Source organism: Rhinoraja longicauda, chromosome 4 (assembly GCF_053455715.1).
Source record: "Rhinoraja longicauda isolate Sanriku21f chromosome 4, sRhiLon1.1, whole genome shotgun sequence".
Taxonomy (NCBI): domain Eukaryota; kingdom Metazoa; phylum Chordata; class Chondrichthyes; order Rajiformes; family Arhynchobatidae; genus Rhinoraja; species Rhinoraja longicauda.
Window position 1 is genome coordinate 71980192 of NC_135956.1, and position 16004 is coordinate 71996195.

At 43.3% G+C, this 16004-nt stretch overlaps 1 protein-coding gene across 5 annotated transcripts in view; it reads left to right on the forward strand.

Moving 5' to 3' along the window:
- vps13b (vacuolar protein sorting 13 homolog B) overlaps nucleotides 1-16004 on the forward strand; it is a 752723-nt gene that overhangs the window by 629570 nt on the left and 107149 nt on the right. For all 5 annotated transcript variants that reach the window (XR_013547184.1, XM_078398050.1, XM_078398047.1 and 2 more), the window contains exons 39-40: nucleotides 5827-6011; nucleotides 12892-13088. Coding sequence is in view for 4 of the 5 variants with exons in the window: in XM_078398050.1 (XP_078254176.1) it covers nucleotides 5827-6011; nucleotides 12892-13088 (382 nt within the window). In the remaining variant the exon portion in view is untranslated. The remainder of the gene's footprint in view (nucleotides 1-5826; nucleotides 6012-12891; nucleotides 13089-16004) is intronic.

Below are 16004 nucleotides of genomic sequence, written 5' to 3' on the forward strand. Positions count from 1 at the left end.
CGGTGTCGGGGGGACCTGGCTGCGCCTGCGGAAATCTACCACCATCTCCCTGGTTTTCCCCGCGTTGATGCGGAGGCAGTTCTGCTGGCACCAGTCCACAAACTCCTTGATCAGTTCTCTGTATGCCCTGTCCTCGTCGCGTGTGATGAGGCCAACGATGGCAGAGTCGTCAGAGAACTTCTGTAGATAAGAGTTTGCAGAGCTGTGCCTGAAGTCCACAGTGTACAGGGTGAACAAGAATGTTCCCTGCGGAACCCCAGTGCTGCAGAGCGCAATCAGAGCGGCACGGTGGTGCAACGGTAGAGTTGCTGCCTTACAGCGGCAGAGATTTGGGTTCAATCCTGACCCTGGGCACTGTCTGTATGGAGTCTGTGCGTTCTCCCTGTGACTGTGTGGGGTTTCTCCAAGTGCACTGATTTCCTCCTACACTCCATAGACGCGCAAGTTTGCAGGTTAATTGACTTCGGTAAAGATTGTAAATTGTCTCTAGTGTATAGAATAGTGCTGGTGATTGCTGGTCAGCGCGGACTCGGTGCGCCGAAGGGCCTGTTTCCGCGCTGCATCTCTAAACTAAAAACAAAACAATCATAGATAAGTACAAAAGTGCAACGATTGTAGTGTACTCGTTGACTTTGGGTTCTGTTTTCGGTACAAATGGCAATGAAATGCTCTTGACCCATAACTGGACTCTTGGGAGCCAAGAACAGAAGAGAACCTATCAAGAACAGAAAGTCAATGAGCACCCACTGGAAGGAGCAGCTCAAGGTGAAACAAACCAGCTGGTTGTTTTAAACAAAAGGCTGATATTTTATGCTCACCATTGCTGTGGAGCCTCAGCTTAACTGAATTTAAATGTCCCCACTGTCATGAATGTGAGTCAATGTCACAGATAAAGAACAGGAAATTCTAGGGGTACTCACTAGCTAAGGCAGTGTTTATGGAGAGAGAAATAGTCATTAACCCTGCACATTGACCTTCATCAGTTACAGTATTGAGTACAGAAGTTGGGAGGTCATGTTGCAATTATGCCAGATTTAGAGTATTGTGTTCAGTTTTGCTCAACACACGATGCCTCAGAAAAGCCACCAGCATCCACAAAGACTCTTCACACCCCTGCAACAGTCTGTTCAAACTCCTTCCATCGGGCAGACGATACAAGGCCTTATACGCCCGCACCTCCAGACTCAGGAACAGCTTAATCCCCAGGGCCATAGCTGCTATGAACCCGGTCCTGCTGAGCCGGATGGTCACAACGCACAGTGATCCGGCACAGATCTACTTGCACTTTATTCTGTCTTAAAACTGTTACAATTTGTTTCGTTGGGTTGATGTTTAAATTAACGACTGACTAGCTAATTTAATTATTGCATCGTATGGGAGGCGCATTCCCAATCTCGTTGTACCCCTGTACAATGACAATAAAGATATATTGTATTGTATTGTATTGTATTGTATAGGAAAGATGTTGTCAAGCTCGAAAGAGTTCAGAGAAGATTTACCAGGATGTTGCCAGGACTCGAGGGACTGAGTAATAGGGAGCGGTTGAGCAGGCTCGAGCTTTATTCCTTGGAGAGCAAGAGGATGAGTTACCTTATAGAGGTGTACAAACTCATGATTGGAACAGATTGGGTGAACAATTGCAATCTTTAAGGAACATCTAGACAGGTATATGCATAGGATAGGTTAAGAGGGATATGGGCCAAAAGCAGGCAGGTGAGACTAGTGTAGACGGGGCAGTGGTCGGCATGGGAAAGTTGGGCCGAAGGGCCTGTTTCCATGCTGTATAACTCTATGACTATGACCCTCTTCAGAACTGGAAAATTCAATTACTGGAAATGTGAGTAAGTGAGTGTTTTTTAAGTTATGGTGAGGATAATGATAGATTGGAGAAATGAAGATTGTCCAAGTAACATGATTGCTTTTGGTCATCATGCTTGGATGTTCAATAGATACAATCTTTAATGTTGTTGAAAAGGGAATAATTGGAATGTGGTACTCTTTATCTTGCCCTAGTTGTAACACATAAGCAAATATTTTGTTTAATGCATCTTCTCTTTAAACCCCGTTACCCCTAAAGTTGTTTCAGCTGTTCATTTTGTTAACCAGTTTCAGTAAGCCATCATATCTTTAAACCCATATATCACAGAGTGAATTATATGGATCAGTCTCGAAATCCCTGACCAAAAGAACATGACAAAGTATACATCATGCGTGATTTAAAACACTAAATTTGGCAAAGAATAACGTTAAAGAGGACTGTTTAAAATCAAATTGAAAGTAAACAGACAGTTAATTGTGATAGGGGTGGCAAACTCCATTGGCTCAAGAATGAACTGTTATGGACTTAATTATTTAGAAGTTTATTGAAGCCAAGTGTCAACTTTGTGCTATGGCAAGAACCCGTTGCTGGGATGTGAAGATAATTTAGAAATTTGCCTCAACTCATTGTCCACGACAGCATAGGATATCACGATGGCCAAGAAGACAAATCTTCACAACAGCCGCCTTTAGAATGAAGCTGATTAAATGTTTCCAGCATCAGCTTTCTGGGAATCTCATCCCGTGACTCAGACACTGTGGCCAAACAAAAACACCAATGCCTCTACTTCCTCAGAAGGCTAACAATATTAGACATGTCTTACAGACATAAGGAACTGCAGATGTTTTAAACCTTAAGCAAAATACAAAGCACTGGAAGAACTTAACGGGTCAGGCAACATCTGTGGAGAAAATGGACGGGCAAAGTTTCAGGTCTGGACTTTTCTTTAGACTGAGCAATCTGAAGAATTGACCTGAAACATCGCTTGTCTGTTTTCTCCACAGATTTTGCCTGGCTCACTGAGTTCCTCCAGTACTTTGTGTTTCTCTCCAATGACTCTTACCAATTTCGACAGATGCATATGGAAAGCATCTGATCGGGATGCATGACAAATTGTGTAGGAAGGAACTGCAGATGCTGGTTTATACCGAAGATAGGCACAATAGCTGGTGTAACTCAGTGGGTGAGGCAGCATCTCTGAAGACATTCTCCAGAGATGCTGCCTCACCCACTGAGTTACTCAAGCACTTTGTGTCTGCATCACAGATTGGTTTGGCAGAGGCGCTGGCCAAGATCACAAGATATTGCAGAGAGTTGTGGATGCCTGGTCCATTGCAGAAACCAGCCTTCCAAACATCAACTCCTTTTACACTTTGTGCTGCCTTAGGAGAGCAGCCAACATAACCAAGGACCACATATACCCTGGTCTTTCCCTCTTCTCCTGTCTGGCAGAAGATACAAAAGTTCAAAAGCTCGTACCATCAGAATGAGGAACAGCTTCTTCCCCTTTGTTATCAGCCTGCAGCCCTGAAGTCAACCTTATTTTTCAAGGGCCAGGGTACATTGGCCAACCTCCAATTACTAAGGGCTGAGGCTCCTACCTGCTTTGAAAAGAAACCCATAATACACAGCATGTAATATGCCCCAATATCCACAGCCCCAAGAAAAGTGAGGTGACATGTCTTAATAACCGTCAACCGGTGGCACAAATGTCTGTGGTGATTAAGTGCTTTGTGAGGCTGGCTATCATGCAGATCAACTCCTGCCTTAGTAAGAACCTGGATGAATTACAATTCATCTCCTGCCGCAATAGACCAAAAGGGAATGCGATCTCACTGGCTCTCCACTCTGCACTAGACAACTTGTACAAAACCACATACATCAGGCTATTGCTCATGACCACAGCTTGATGTTCAACACCATTATCCTTTCCAAACTTATCATCAAACTCAGAGAATTGGATCTCTACTTATCCATATGTAATTCAATCCTTGACTTCTTCATCGGCAGACCACAATTAGTACAAATTGGCAACAACACTTCTTCCTCGATAACCACCAACAGGAACATCTCAAGGCTGTGCGCTAAGTCCCCTGCTCTACTCTATACCCATGACTTTGTAGCCAGACACAGCTCCAATGCCATTTTAAAATCTGCCAACAATACCACTATTGTTGGACAAGTGACAATGAGTACAGGGAAGAGATTGAAAATTTGATTGAATGGTGCCAGAACACCGATAGACAATAGGTGCAGGAGTAGGCCATTCGGCCCTTCGAGCCAGCACCGTCATTCACCGTGATCATGTCTGATCATCCACAATCAGTACCCCGTTCCTGGCTTCTCGCCATATCCCTTGACTCTGCTATCATTAAGAGCTCTGTCTAACTCTCTCTTGAAAGCATCCAGGGAATTGGCCTCCACTGCCTTCTGAGGCAGAGAGTTCCACAGCTTCTCAACTCTCTGAGTGAAAAAGTCTTTCCTCTCCTCCGTTCTAAATGGCCTACCCCTTGTTCTAAATGGCCTACCCCTTAAAATAAGACACAGCAATCTTGCTCTCAACGTCAGCAAAACCAAGGAGCTTAGTTTAGTTTAGAGATACAGCATGGAAACAGCCCCTTTGTCCCACCGTTTCTCAACAAGTAGAGTTTCTCTGATCCACTTTGCATATCTGCAACCCTCAAGCATCCTGTGGACATATATTTATTGGAATGAGTGGCAAAAAGCAGAGGCCCTGCCTGCTTATTAAAAATAACAGCACAATTTAGAAATATCCTTGGTGCCAAACTAATGCCCTTTAATCAATATGTTATATAGATTACTGGAAGTTATCACATTGTTGGTCATGAGAATTTACTGTGCACAAATTGGCTGCCATAACAGTGAATACACTTTGTCAGACAGCATGAAAACAGGCCCTTCAGCCCAACTCTTAAATGCCGACCACGATGCTCCATCTAAGGTAGTTCCATTTGCCAGTGTTTGGCCAACATCCCTCTGAACCATTCCTTTCCATGTACCGATCCAAGTGTCTTTTAAGTGCTGTTATAGTATCTGCCTCAACTATCTCCTCTGACAAATCGTTCCATATACCCACCACCCTTTGAGTGAAGGAGTAATAACTGGTTACAATAGAAGTTAAGGATGTTCTGACATCGTGAAAGGGGGTATACAGTTACAACTTTCCATATTTCTTTGTGGTAGAGAGCAATTGGCCCATCAAGTCTCTGCTTGCTCTCAGAACAATCCTATTTCTCCTATACATTCACACATTTCCACACAACCTATTCTCTCCCATTTACCTATTACCACCACCACCACCCCTTCACATCAATACTCCCACCAACCATTCCCACTAGGAGTGATTTGCAGTCACCAATTAACGCAAGCAGAAAGTTGTTCACACAGAGGGTGTGGCACATATGGAACCAGCTGCCTGGAGTAGTGGTAGAGGCAAGAACAAGTATGACAAATAAGACACATTAAGGTGGCACAGTAGCACAGCAGTAGAGTTGTTGCCTTACAATGCCAGAGACCCGGGTTTGATCCTGACAACGGAGTTTGTAGGTTCTCCCTGTGACCGTGTGGGTTTTCTCCGGGTGCTCCGGTTTCCTCCCACATTCCAAAGACATCCATGTTTGTAGATTAATTGGCTTCTATAAATTGTAAACTTTCCCTAGTGTGTCGGAGAGTGTTAGTGTAAGGGGTGACCGCTGGTCGGCGCGGACTTGATGGGCCAAATGGCCTGTTTCCACGCTGTATCTCTAAAGTCTAAAATAAAGTCTAAAGTTCTTTATGTCTCTGCTGTAACACGATTCTGCTCCCTGTTTAATTTCTCTATGTACTACCTGATGTTCTTATGTATGGTATGATTTGCCAGGATAGCAGGCAAAACATTCCTCACTGTAATTTGGTACATGCGACAATGATAAACCAATACCAAGAGCTTGTGATAAGGATTTTGTTTGAGACTCTAAGATATCTATGTTACAATTCTCTATTTATAGATGCACAAAAGCTGCCAAATGTTTTTGAAGTGGTGTTTTACAATGAGACTGATGAGCATCCAGGGATGATGATGTGGCGATATGCCGAACCTCGTGCCCTGACTCTTGTTAGAATCAACCCAGTGCCTTTCAACACCACCGAAGATCCGGACATCAGCACCGCCGATCTTGGAGATGTCCTTCAGGTGCGTAGGGTGTATTTTAATTCACTCCTGTTCTTAACGGACAACTGAGTTCCTTTAGCAGATTGTGTTTACAAAATCTTTAATGACTTCGACATGTGGACCTTACAAGGCAGTTTTTCCAAGCGTCTGAAGAAGGGTCTCCACCCCAAACGTCACCTATTCCTTATCTCCAGGGATGCTGCCTGACCGGCTGAGTTAATCCAGCGTTTTGCATCCGGCTTCAGTTTAAGCCAGCACCTGCAGTTCCTCCCTGCACATTCTCCAAGCGTTACCAAGTCCAATATTGCAACTGGAAAAATTAAATTTACAATTTTGCTCTATTAGTTTGTTTGACATTTGCACCTTAAATATCTGTGTATCATTTGATTTATTTTGCATTTTCTTTCGGGCTAAAAGATAAATGTAAGGATTTAGTTTAGAATTTGTGCTTATCAGACCCATGGAGAGCCTAGCTTTTATTTTTAATGTGGCTAATGGACCAGCGCCCAGCATGGGGCTCCTGCAAAACCCAATACTATATAGTTTTTTTCCGCATTTCCTCCGAAATTTAGTGCAAATTTCCCAGGGCTCTAAAATTACCATTTCCCAATACCAAAGGGAAAATAAATGTTAAGTTCACTGCAGTGTTTATACATGCCTTGCTTTCCGGAGGGGAAGGCAATTTTGATGCAGTGCAGTATTCTACAATACTTGAGGGGCAGCACAGGTGAAAAAGCCGCAGCTGGATCTTCTTTACAAAATCTAATGCTGCAACTCTGGACAAGTTTTATTTTCCTGTGGAGCACTTTTCCTTTGTTTCCCAAGAGTGGATTACATTTAATTTTTTGAAATCCTTTCCCGCACCTTGGCCATGTGGTTTCTCGTGGTTTCGGAACATATTTTGTGGCTGCGGGGGAGGGGAATTGAATTGGTACTTGCATCCAGCAAAATAATTTAATCGGTCTTTTGTGCAATGGTGGCGAGAAGCTTTCGGAGCACTTGAAAACCGTGGTGAACTGTTCTTGTGGATGAAGTCATTTTTGCTTCTGAATGTGACCTCCACATCAGTGACATCGGGGGGGGGGGGGGGGGGGGGGTGAGAGTTAAAAGGAAACAGAAATTTTAGCAGAATTTGTTTGGGGGAAAAAGGGCCTATTTGGATGACACTTTCACAGAATTGGCAGAGGCATGGTAGACCAAATGACCTCTTAGCCTGCACTGTGATTCTGTGCAGATGTCTCCCATTCCTTTCCTTGACACAAAGTTCCGTATCTTGCTTCTCTGTCTTTTAAATTTCTGCCTGAGTCCAGAAGAACGTAAGGTGGAGGTGGATTGATTTCTGAAAGATTGGCGGATTGAGGATAGAGAGAATTGAGGGCAATGGGACACTGGTACAGAAGAAGAGTTAAAATCAGCCATGATCATTTTGAAAGGAGGGGCAGGCTTCTGGGTTCAGGTGGGCTAATCCTGATCCTATTGTTTGAGCTGTCCTGCTGGATAATGACATAAAACATTGAACAGTACAGCAGAGGAACAGGCCCTTTGGCCCACGTTGTCTGTGCCTACCTAATGTTTAGACCAACTCATATCTGCCTGCACATAATCCATATCCCTCCATTCCCTATCCAAAAAGCCTCTTAAATGCCAATATTGTATCTGCTTCCACCACCACCACTGTGGAAGCACCTTCCAGGTGTCTCCACTCTCTGTGTAAAAAAACTTGCTCCACACATCTCCTTTGAGCTTTGCCCCCTTTACTTTAAAGCCATGTCCTCTTGTCTGTGATATTTAAAATTTAGATCCAGAGAAAAGGGTTCTGACTGCCCAGCCTACGCCTCTCATAATTTTATATATTTTAGGTCTCCCTGCAGTGTCCAGCGTTCCAGAGAAAATAATCCAAGTCTGTCCAACCTCTCCCTGTAGCTGATACCCTCTAGTCAGTAGACAATAGACAATAGACAATAGGTGCAGGAGTAGGCCATTCGGCCCTTCGAGCCAGCACCGCCATTCAATGTGATCATGGCTGATCATTCTCAATCAGTACCCCGTTCCTGTTTTCTCCCCATACCCCCTGACTCCGCTATCCTTAAGAGCTCTATCTAGCTCTCTCTTGAATGTATTCAGAGAATTGGCCTCCACTGCCCTCTGAGGCAGAGAATTCCACAAATTCACAACTCTCTGACTAAAAAAGTTTTCCCTCATCTCTGTTCTAAATGGCCTACCCCTTATTCTTAAACTGTGGCCCCTGGTTCTGGACTCCCCCAACATTGGGAACATGTTTCCTGCCTCTAACGTGTCCAACCCCTTAATAATCTTGTACGTTTCGATAAGATCCCCTCTCATCCTTCTAAATTCCAGTGTATACAAACCTAGTCGCTCCAGTCTTTCAACATATGACAGTCCCGCCATTCCGGGAATTAACCTAGTAAACCTACGCTGCACGCCCTCAACAGCAAGAATATCCTTCCTCAAATTTGGAGACCAAAACTGCACACAGTACTCCAGGTGCGGCCTCACTAGGGCCCTGTACAACTACAGAAGGACCTCATTGCTCCTATAAATGAATCATTCTAGCAAACCTGCTCTGAACCCTCTCCAAAGCCTCCACATCCTTTCTATAATGGGGCATTAGAAAGTATGACATGAGAAACTGTGATAAATTGCGGTAAACCAGAGGCTAAAGAAACCTAAGGCAGCACCTCATATTCGATCCATCAGATGAAAGGAAGGTGTAACATTATGTTGCAGCTATGAAGTAAGGATGTTGCAAACAATGAGACGTTCTCCCTGTGACCGCATGGGTTTCCTCCCACAATCCAAAGATTGGGTTTGTGGTTTAGTTGGCGCTCTGTAAATTGCTCTTAGTGTGCAGGAAATGGATGAGAAAATGGGATAACGTGGAACTCGTGTGAAGGGGTGATCGGCTTGAAATCAATGGGCCTTGATTCAATGCTGTATTTTTCAATCTATCGATTGGTGGTGGCATAGTGGTAGAGCTACTGCCTTACAGCGACAGAGAACTGGGTGCGATCCTGACTATGGGTGCTTATCTGTACGGATTTGTACGTTCTCCCTGTGACCTACATGAGTTTTCTCCAAGATCTTTGGTTTCCTCCCACACTCCAAAGACGTAAAGATTTGTAGGTTAATTGGTTTGGTATAAATGTAAAATCGTCCCTAGTGTGTGTAGGATAGTGTTAATGCTCAGGGATCATTGGTCGGTGGGGAGTCGGTGGGCCAAAGGGCCTGTTTCCGTGCTGTATCTCTAAACTAAACTAATTAGGTTGATGAATCCTTACAGTTATGCCATCGGCTTTAATTGGGACACTGAGTTAATAAGAAAGTAGTGTAACAAAGAATTATTGTGAAAGGGTGATTGATGGTCGATGTGGTGAGCCATCGGGCCTATTTCCATGCTGTTCATAAGTTATAGGATCACAATTAGGTCAATCGGCCCATCAAGTCTACACTGCCATTCAATCGTGGCTGATCTATCTTTCCCTCTCAACCCCATTCTCCTGCCTTCTCCTGACACCCATACTAATCAAGAATCTATCAATCTCCGCCTTAAAAATGTCCATTGACATGGCCTCCACAGCCTTCTGTGGCAATTAATTCCACATCTCTAAACTAAACTAAACACGCTGTTAAAGTGATGAAGGAACATCATGGAGAAATGCAATGTTTTTGAGGCAAATTAGACAAAACTTTACAATTTAATGTCTTGAGGAGGGAGGAAGGGAACAGAGGAGAAAATGGACTGGCACACTTGTAAGGATAATTCTTTTACCTTGGTCTGAGGATCGGCAGAATCCTTCAATGTATTGCTGCTCCGGCACAGTTAAATAATGCAAGGACTTCACGTGATCATTATGAAATGAACCATAAGACATTCCAACAGATAAACTGAAAGAGATATTTTTAAGATGTATCTTCAAGGGCAATGGGCGAAGAGATTCCCAGGAGATTCACGTTCGTGGAAATGGTAAAAAATTGCTTGCTGTTGGAACAGTTGCCTTGATGTATGTTCTGCAAGATCATCAGTGGTGTGCAATGGCAGGCTAGCTGTATAACAAATGGATTGCTTAACAGGTGTGTGGACTCGGTGGCCTGTTTCCACACTGTATTTCTAAACTAAACTAAACACACCATTGAGAAATGTCTACAAGCAGATTTTTCTCCAAGTCTAAAATGTCCAGAGCAAGTGTGAGGTGTTGCATTTGGGGAGGTCAAATGTAAAGGGAAAATATACATTTGATATACAAAATATAGACAATGGCGCAGCTTTGATCCTGTAGGTGTCTCTGTGACTGCATGGGTTTTCTCAGTGTGCCTCGGTTTCCTCCCACACTTCAAAGTTTAAGGTTAATTGGTCTCAGTAACAAAAAAAGTAAAACGGTCCCGATTGTGAAGGACAGTGCAAGCATGCAAGGATGATTGCAGGTCAGCGTTGACTCAGTGGGCCGAAGGGCCTGTTTCTGCCCTGTATCTCTAAAGTCTAATGCCATGATCTTTAAGAGCATTGATGTAGAAACATAGAAAATAGGTGCAGGAATAGGTCCAGACCCCTGGTTCTGGACTCCCCCGACATTGCGAAAAATTTTCCTGCATCTACCCTGTCCAATCCTCTAAAAAATGTATATGTTTCTTTAAGATCCCCTCTCATCCTTCTAAATTCCAGTGTATACAAGCCCAATCGACCCATCATACATCAGTCCCGCCATCCCGGGAATTAACCTGGTGAACCTATGCTGCACTCGCTCAATAATGTCCTTCCTCAAATTAGGAGACCAAAATTGTACACAATACTCCAGGTGCGGTCTCACCAGGGCCCTATTCAACTGCAGTAGGACCTCCTTGCTCCTAAACTCAAATCCTCTTGCAATGAAGGCCAACATGCCATTGGTTTTATTCACTGCCTGCTGTACCTGCATGCTTACTTTCGGTGACTGATGTACAAGCAGGTGTACATCACCTGGTGTGCACCAGGTCTCGTTGCACCTCCCTTTCTCCTAATCTGACACCATTCAGATAATAATCTGCCTTCCTGTTCTTGCCACCAAAGTGGATAACCTCACATTTATCCACATTATGCTGCATCTGCCATGCTTCTGCCCACTCGCCCAACCTATCCAAGTCATCCGGCAGCCTCATAGCATCCTCATCGCAGCTCACACTGCCACCCAGCTTTGTGTCATCCGCAAACTTAGAGATGTTACATTTAATTCCCTTGTCTAAATCATTTATATATATTGTAAACAATCGGGGTCCCAGCACGGAGCCTTGCGGCACCCCACTAGTCTTTATGTACAGAAGGATCTTCGGGTCCAAGTCCATAACTCCCTGAAAGTGGCAAAACAAGTAGACCGAGTGGTTAAGTAGGCATGTGGTATGCTTGCTTTCATAGGTCGAGGCAATGCTCATCAGACTCAGGAAGTCATGAAGCTGGTTTATGGGAGTTTGGTTGTATCATATTTGGAATATTGTGTGCAGTTCTGGCCGCCCCATTACAACGAGAGGGAGGAAGAGAGGGGGTGGGAGAGAGAGGGATAGAGAGAAAGGGGAGCGAGAGAGTGGGAGAGAGAGAGGGAGAGAAAGAGTGAGGGAGGGAACAAGAGGGAGAGGGGGAGGTGGCAGAGAGAGGGCGAGAGAGGACAAAGAGAGTGCGGAGGATATGGAAAGGGTGCAGAGGAGATTTACCAGAATGATGAGGGGATATTAGCTACAGGGAGAGACTGATCAGACTTTGATTGTTTTCTTTGGAATGGCTGAGGTTTTGGGGAGACCTGATAAAAGTGTTTAAGATTATGTGAGACATAGATGTGGTAGACAGTCAGAATCATTTCCCCAGAATGGAAAAATCTAATATTTGAAGGCATGTCTGTGTGAGAGGGGCAAAGTTTAAAGGAGATGTGCAGGGCAAGTTTTTTACACAGAGGCTGGTGAGTGCCGGGAGTGGTGGTTGAAGCAGATACATTAGTGGCATTGAAAAGACTTTTGCATAGGCACATAGACATGCGGGAAATTGAGGGATATGGGATATGTGCGGGTAGATAAGTGAAAGTCTTGGCATTATGTTCGGCACAGACATTGTGGGCCGAAAAGTGTGCTCTTGTGCTGTACTGTTCTATCTTCTATGTCCATTTTCTATAGCTACCCATGTTGTATTGCTTTACCTGTACCCGCTAATAAATCTTTCATTTCATTATTATCATAATTGCTATCTTGGAAAATGCTTTAAAATGTAGTTTAGTTTACTTTAGTTTAGACAAACAGCATGGAAACAGGCCTTTTGGCCCACCGAGTCCACGCGGACCACCAATACATGCACACTAGCACTATCCTACGCACGAGGGACAATGTACAATTTTACTGAAGCCAATTACCCTACAAACCTGCACATCTTTGGAATGTGAGAGGAAACCAGAGCTCCCGGAGAAAACCCAGGCGGTTACAGGGAGAAGGAACAAGCTCTGTACAGACAGCACCCGCAGTCAGGATTGAACCCAGATCTCTGGTGCCGTAAGGCAGCAACTCTACCTCTACGCCATCATGCCACACCGATGCGTGGAAGAATTTGTGTAAAGACAGTTTTTTGTATTCCAAATCATCCATAACTCTGGGAGGCTAAAGAAACACTTGACCTGGAATAACCAATAGCTGGAAAGTCTAAACTGTCTAAACAGTTATTTTTCCAGTATATGTAGATGTGATGGGTGGAATGCTCTCCTTCTGGGCTGTACATTTCTGCGAATGTAGGAGTTCAATTATCCTATATGGTTTAACTGCACAAACATCTCTAGGAGTCCATATCTACTCAAATGGACAGAATGAACAGCACTTTAGTGATTAACCTTATAATGATAATTTCATACTTATTATTTATATTTATTCCTAACAGGTACCATGCAGCCTGGAGTATTGGGACGAACTTCAACAAGTATTTGTGGATTATCGCCAATTTAGTTTGTCTGAAAGTAAAGCATGTGAACTACAACTACCGAACATCACCTTGGCTAATGATCAAAAGGAGCTTGTAGCTTCTGACCTGTGGAGAATTGTTCTTAATGGTAATCAAGAAACTACTGAAGAGCAGAGGTGAGACTAAAATCTATTGTGTCTCCATTTGAAGTGGGCACTGGTTGAGTGAATAACTCTCTTCTTGGATGCCCGCAGATTCAACTGAATAACAAATAGTATGATTTCAAAAGATTCATAATTGATATGGAGTAGTTCGCTTTGTAACACTCTTTCAAACCTTCCTCTAGGGCTTTGAGCTTTCCTTTTTGGGGGAGAAAAAATAAACCTAAACCAAAATCAAAGCTTGCCAGCACAGTGGCTCAGCGATAGAGCTGCTGCCTTACAGTGCCAGGGTTTAGTTTAGTTTAGAGATACAGTATGCCAACAGGCCCTTCGGCCCAGCGAGTCTGCACCGACCAGCGATCCCCGCACACTAACATTATCCTACCCTCACTGGAGACAATTTACAATTTTACCAAGCCAATTAACCTCCAAACCTGTATGTCTTTGGAGTGTGGGAGGAATCCAGAGCACCTGGAGAAAACTCACACAGTCACAGGGAGAACGTACAAACTCCGTACAGACAGGTCTCTGGCTGTAAGGCAGCAATTCTACTACTGCACCACCGTGCTGCCAGAGACACGGGTTTGATCCTGACCATGGGTCCTGGTGTTGTAGGGCATCAGGCTTCTGTACGTTCTGCCCGACGGTAGCAGTGAGAAGAGAGCGTGGAACGGACGATGGGGATCCTGGGGAAAACCCACGCAGGCCACGGGGAGAACACACAAACTCCATGCAGACAGTACCTGTAGTCAGGATTGAACAAAGGTCTCTGGCACTGTATAATAATAATAATAATAATAATAATAATAATAATAATAATAATAATAATAATAATAATAATAATAATAATAATAATAATAATAATAATAATAATAATAATAATAATAATAATAATAATAATAATAATAATAATAATAATAATAATAATAATAATAATAATAATAATAATAATAATAATAATAATAATAATAATAATAATAATAATAATAATAATAATAATAATAATAATAATAATAATAATAATAATAATATCCTTTATTCGGCCCACAACGGGGAAATTTGCAGGGTTACAGCAGCAAAGTGGATAGCAAAAATAGATAAGCATTCATTATAAATAAAATAAAGATAATTATCTTTATTTACTGGTCCACTGGTAAGGTACTGGTAAGGCAGCAGCTCTACCGCTGCGCCACCGTGCCAACCTTCTGAAAGTTGATGGATGATTTACACGTTTATAACAGTGAATTCCGTTAAATTTGCTATATTTTGATTTGAAATTCTGACCCACTGAAAAACGTTTGGAGTGACACTGAATGAATTTCTACTTCATGAAGTAACAGGTACATTGCAGAATTTTTAAAAACCCATATCTGTTTCAAATTATGGAAGATGACTTGGCAAAGCCATGTCCTATTTCAGAGATCAGGAATGTATTTTGAATGCAAAAGAATGTAGTGACTTGGGTGTATTAAATTTCTCTTTATGTTCGGATGTTGCTAAGTGGCCCCTCCTTGGGTTACTGATAAAATGGAAACATTTTACCAGCTGTCTGAGGCAAGCAGAGGTTCACTGGAAGCATCTACATTTTTTTTGTTCAGCGGAGGTAATGACCTCTTTAACACAGTTAGCTTAATTGAGCTGCCAGTTCATTCTTGCCGTTAATTTTATGCCATTTTGAATAACTTCCCTCAAGAAATTGAAGCTGATATCTATTTAGTTTAGCTTAGAGATAGAGCAGGTAATCAGGCCCTTTGGCCCACCGGGTCCACGCCGACCAACGATCAACCTGTTCGCACCACAGACCACAGAACTGGACAGCAAGGGAACAGACTCTTTGGCCCACAAACACGATGCCAATTAGACACAAAATGCTGGAGTAACTCAGCAGGTCAGGCAGCAGCTCTGGAGAAAATGGACAGGTGACGTTTCGGGCGGGGACATTTCTTCAGACTGATTGTGGGGGGGGAGTGGAAGCAAGAAAAGATGCAGGTTACTCCAGCATTTTCTGTCTATGGTATAAACTAGCATCTGCAGTTCCTTTTTATTACATGATGCTGAATTAAACTGATCTCATCTGCCTGTACATTATCCATATCCCTCTATTCCCTGCACTTCCATGTGCCTATCCAAAAGCCTCTTAAGTGCTTCTTTTGTATCTGCCTCCACCACAATCCTGGGAATGCATTCCAGGCCCCCAACACTCTCTATATAAAAGAGCGTGCCCTCCACATCTCCATTAAACTTTCCCCATTTCACCTTATATCCTTATTGCCTCCACCGTACACACACGAGGCAATTTACAGATTAACCAGAAACCTACAAGTCTTTGGGATGTGGGAGAAAACCAGACACCTGGAGGAAACCCACATGGTCACAGGGTGAACATTTATAAACTTCACACAGACAGCTCACGATGTCGACATCGAACCCAGGCAATTAGGTCATTAATGATAGGAGCAGAATTAGGCCATTTGGCCCCTCACATCTACTCTGCCATTTAATCATGGCTGATCTATCTCTTCCTCCTAACCCCATTCTCCTGCCTTCTCCCCATAACCTCTGACATCCATACTATTCAAAGGTATTTGATTAGTATCTGACACTGTGAGGCAGCAGCTCGACCAGCTGTGCCACTTTGTCAGAACCTCCAGCCTGGTTCATGGTACAACGTGTCTTCACTTTGGTTGCAGAAGCAATAGTTTAGTTTATTGTCACGTGTACAGTTACAGTGAAAAGATTTGGTTGTGTGCTAACCAAACAGTGGAAATACTATACATGAATATAATCAAGCCATCCACAGTGTACAGATATGTGATAAAGGGTATTTATTCACAAAATGCTGGAGTAACTCAGCAGGTCAGGCAGCATCTCAGGAGAGAAGGAATGGGTGACGTTTCGGGTCGAGACCCTTCTTCAGACTGATGTCAGGGG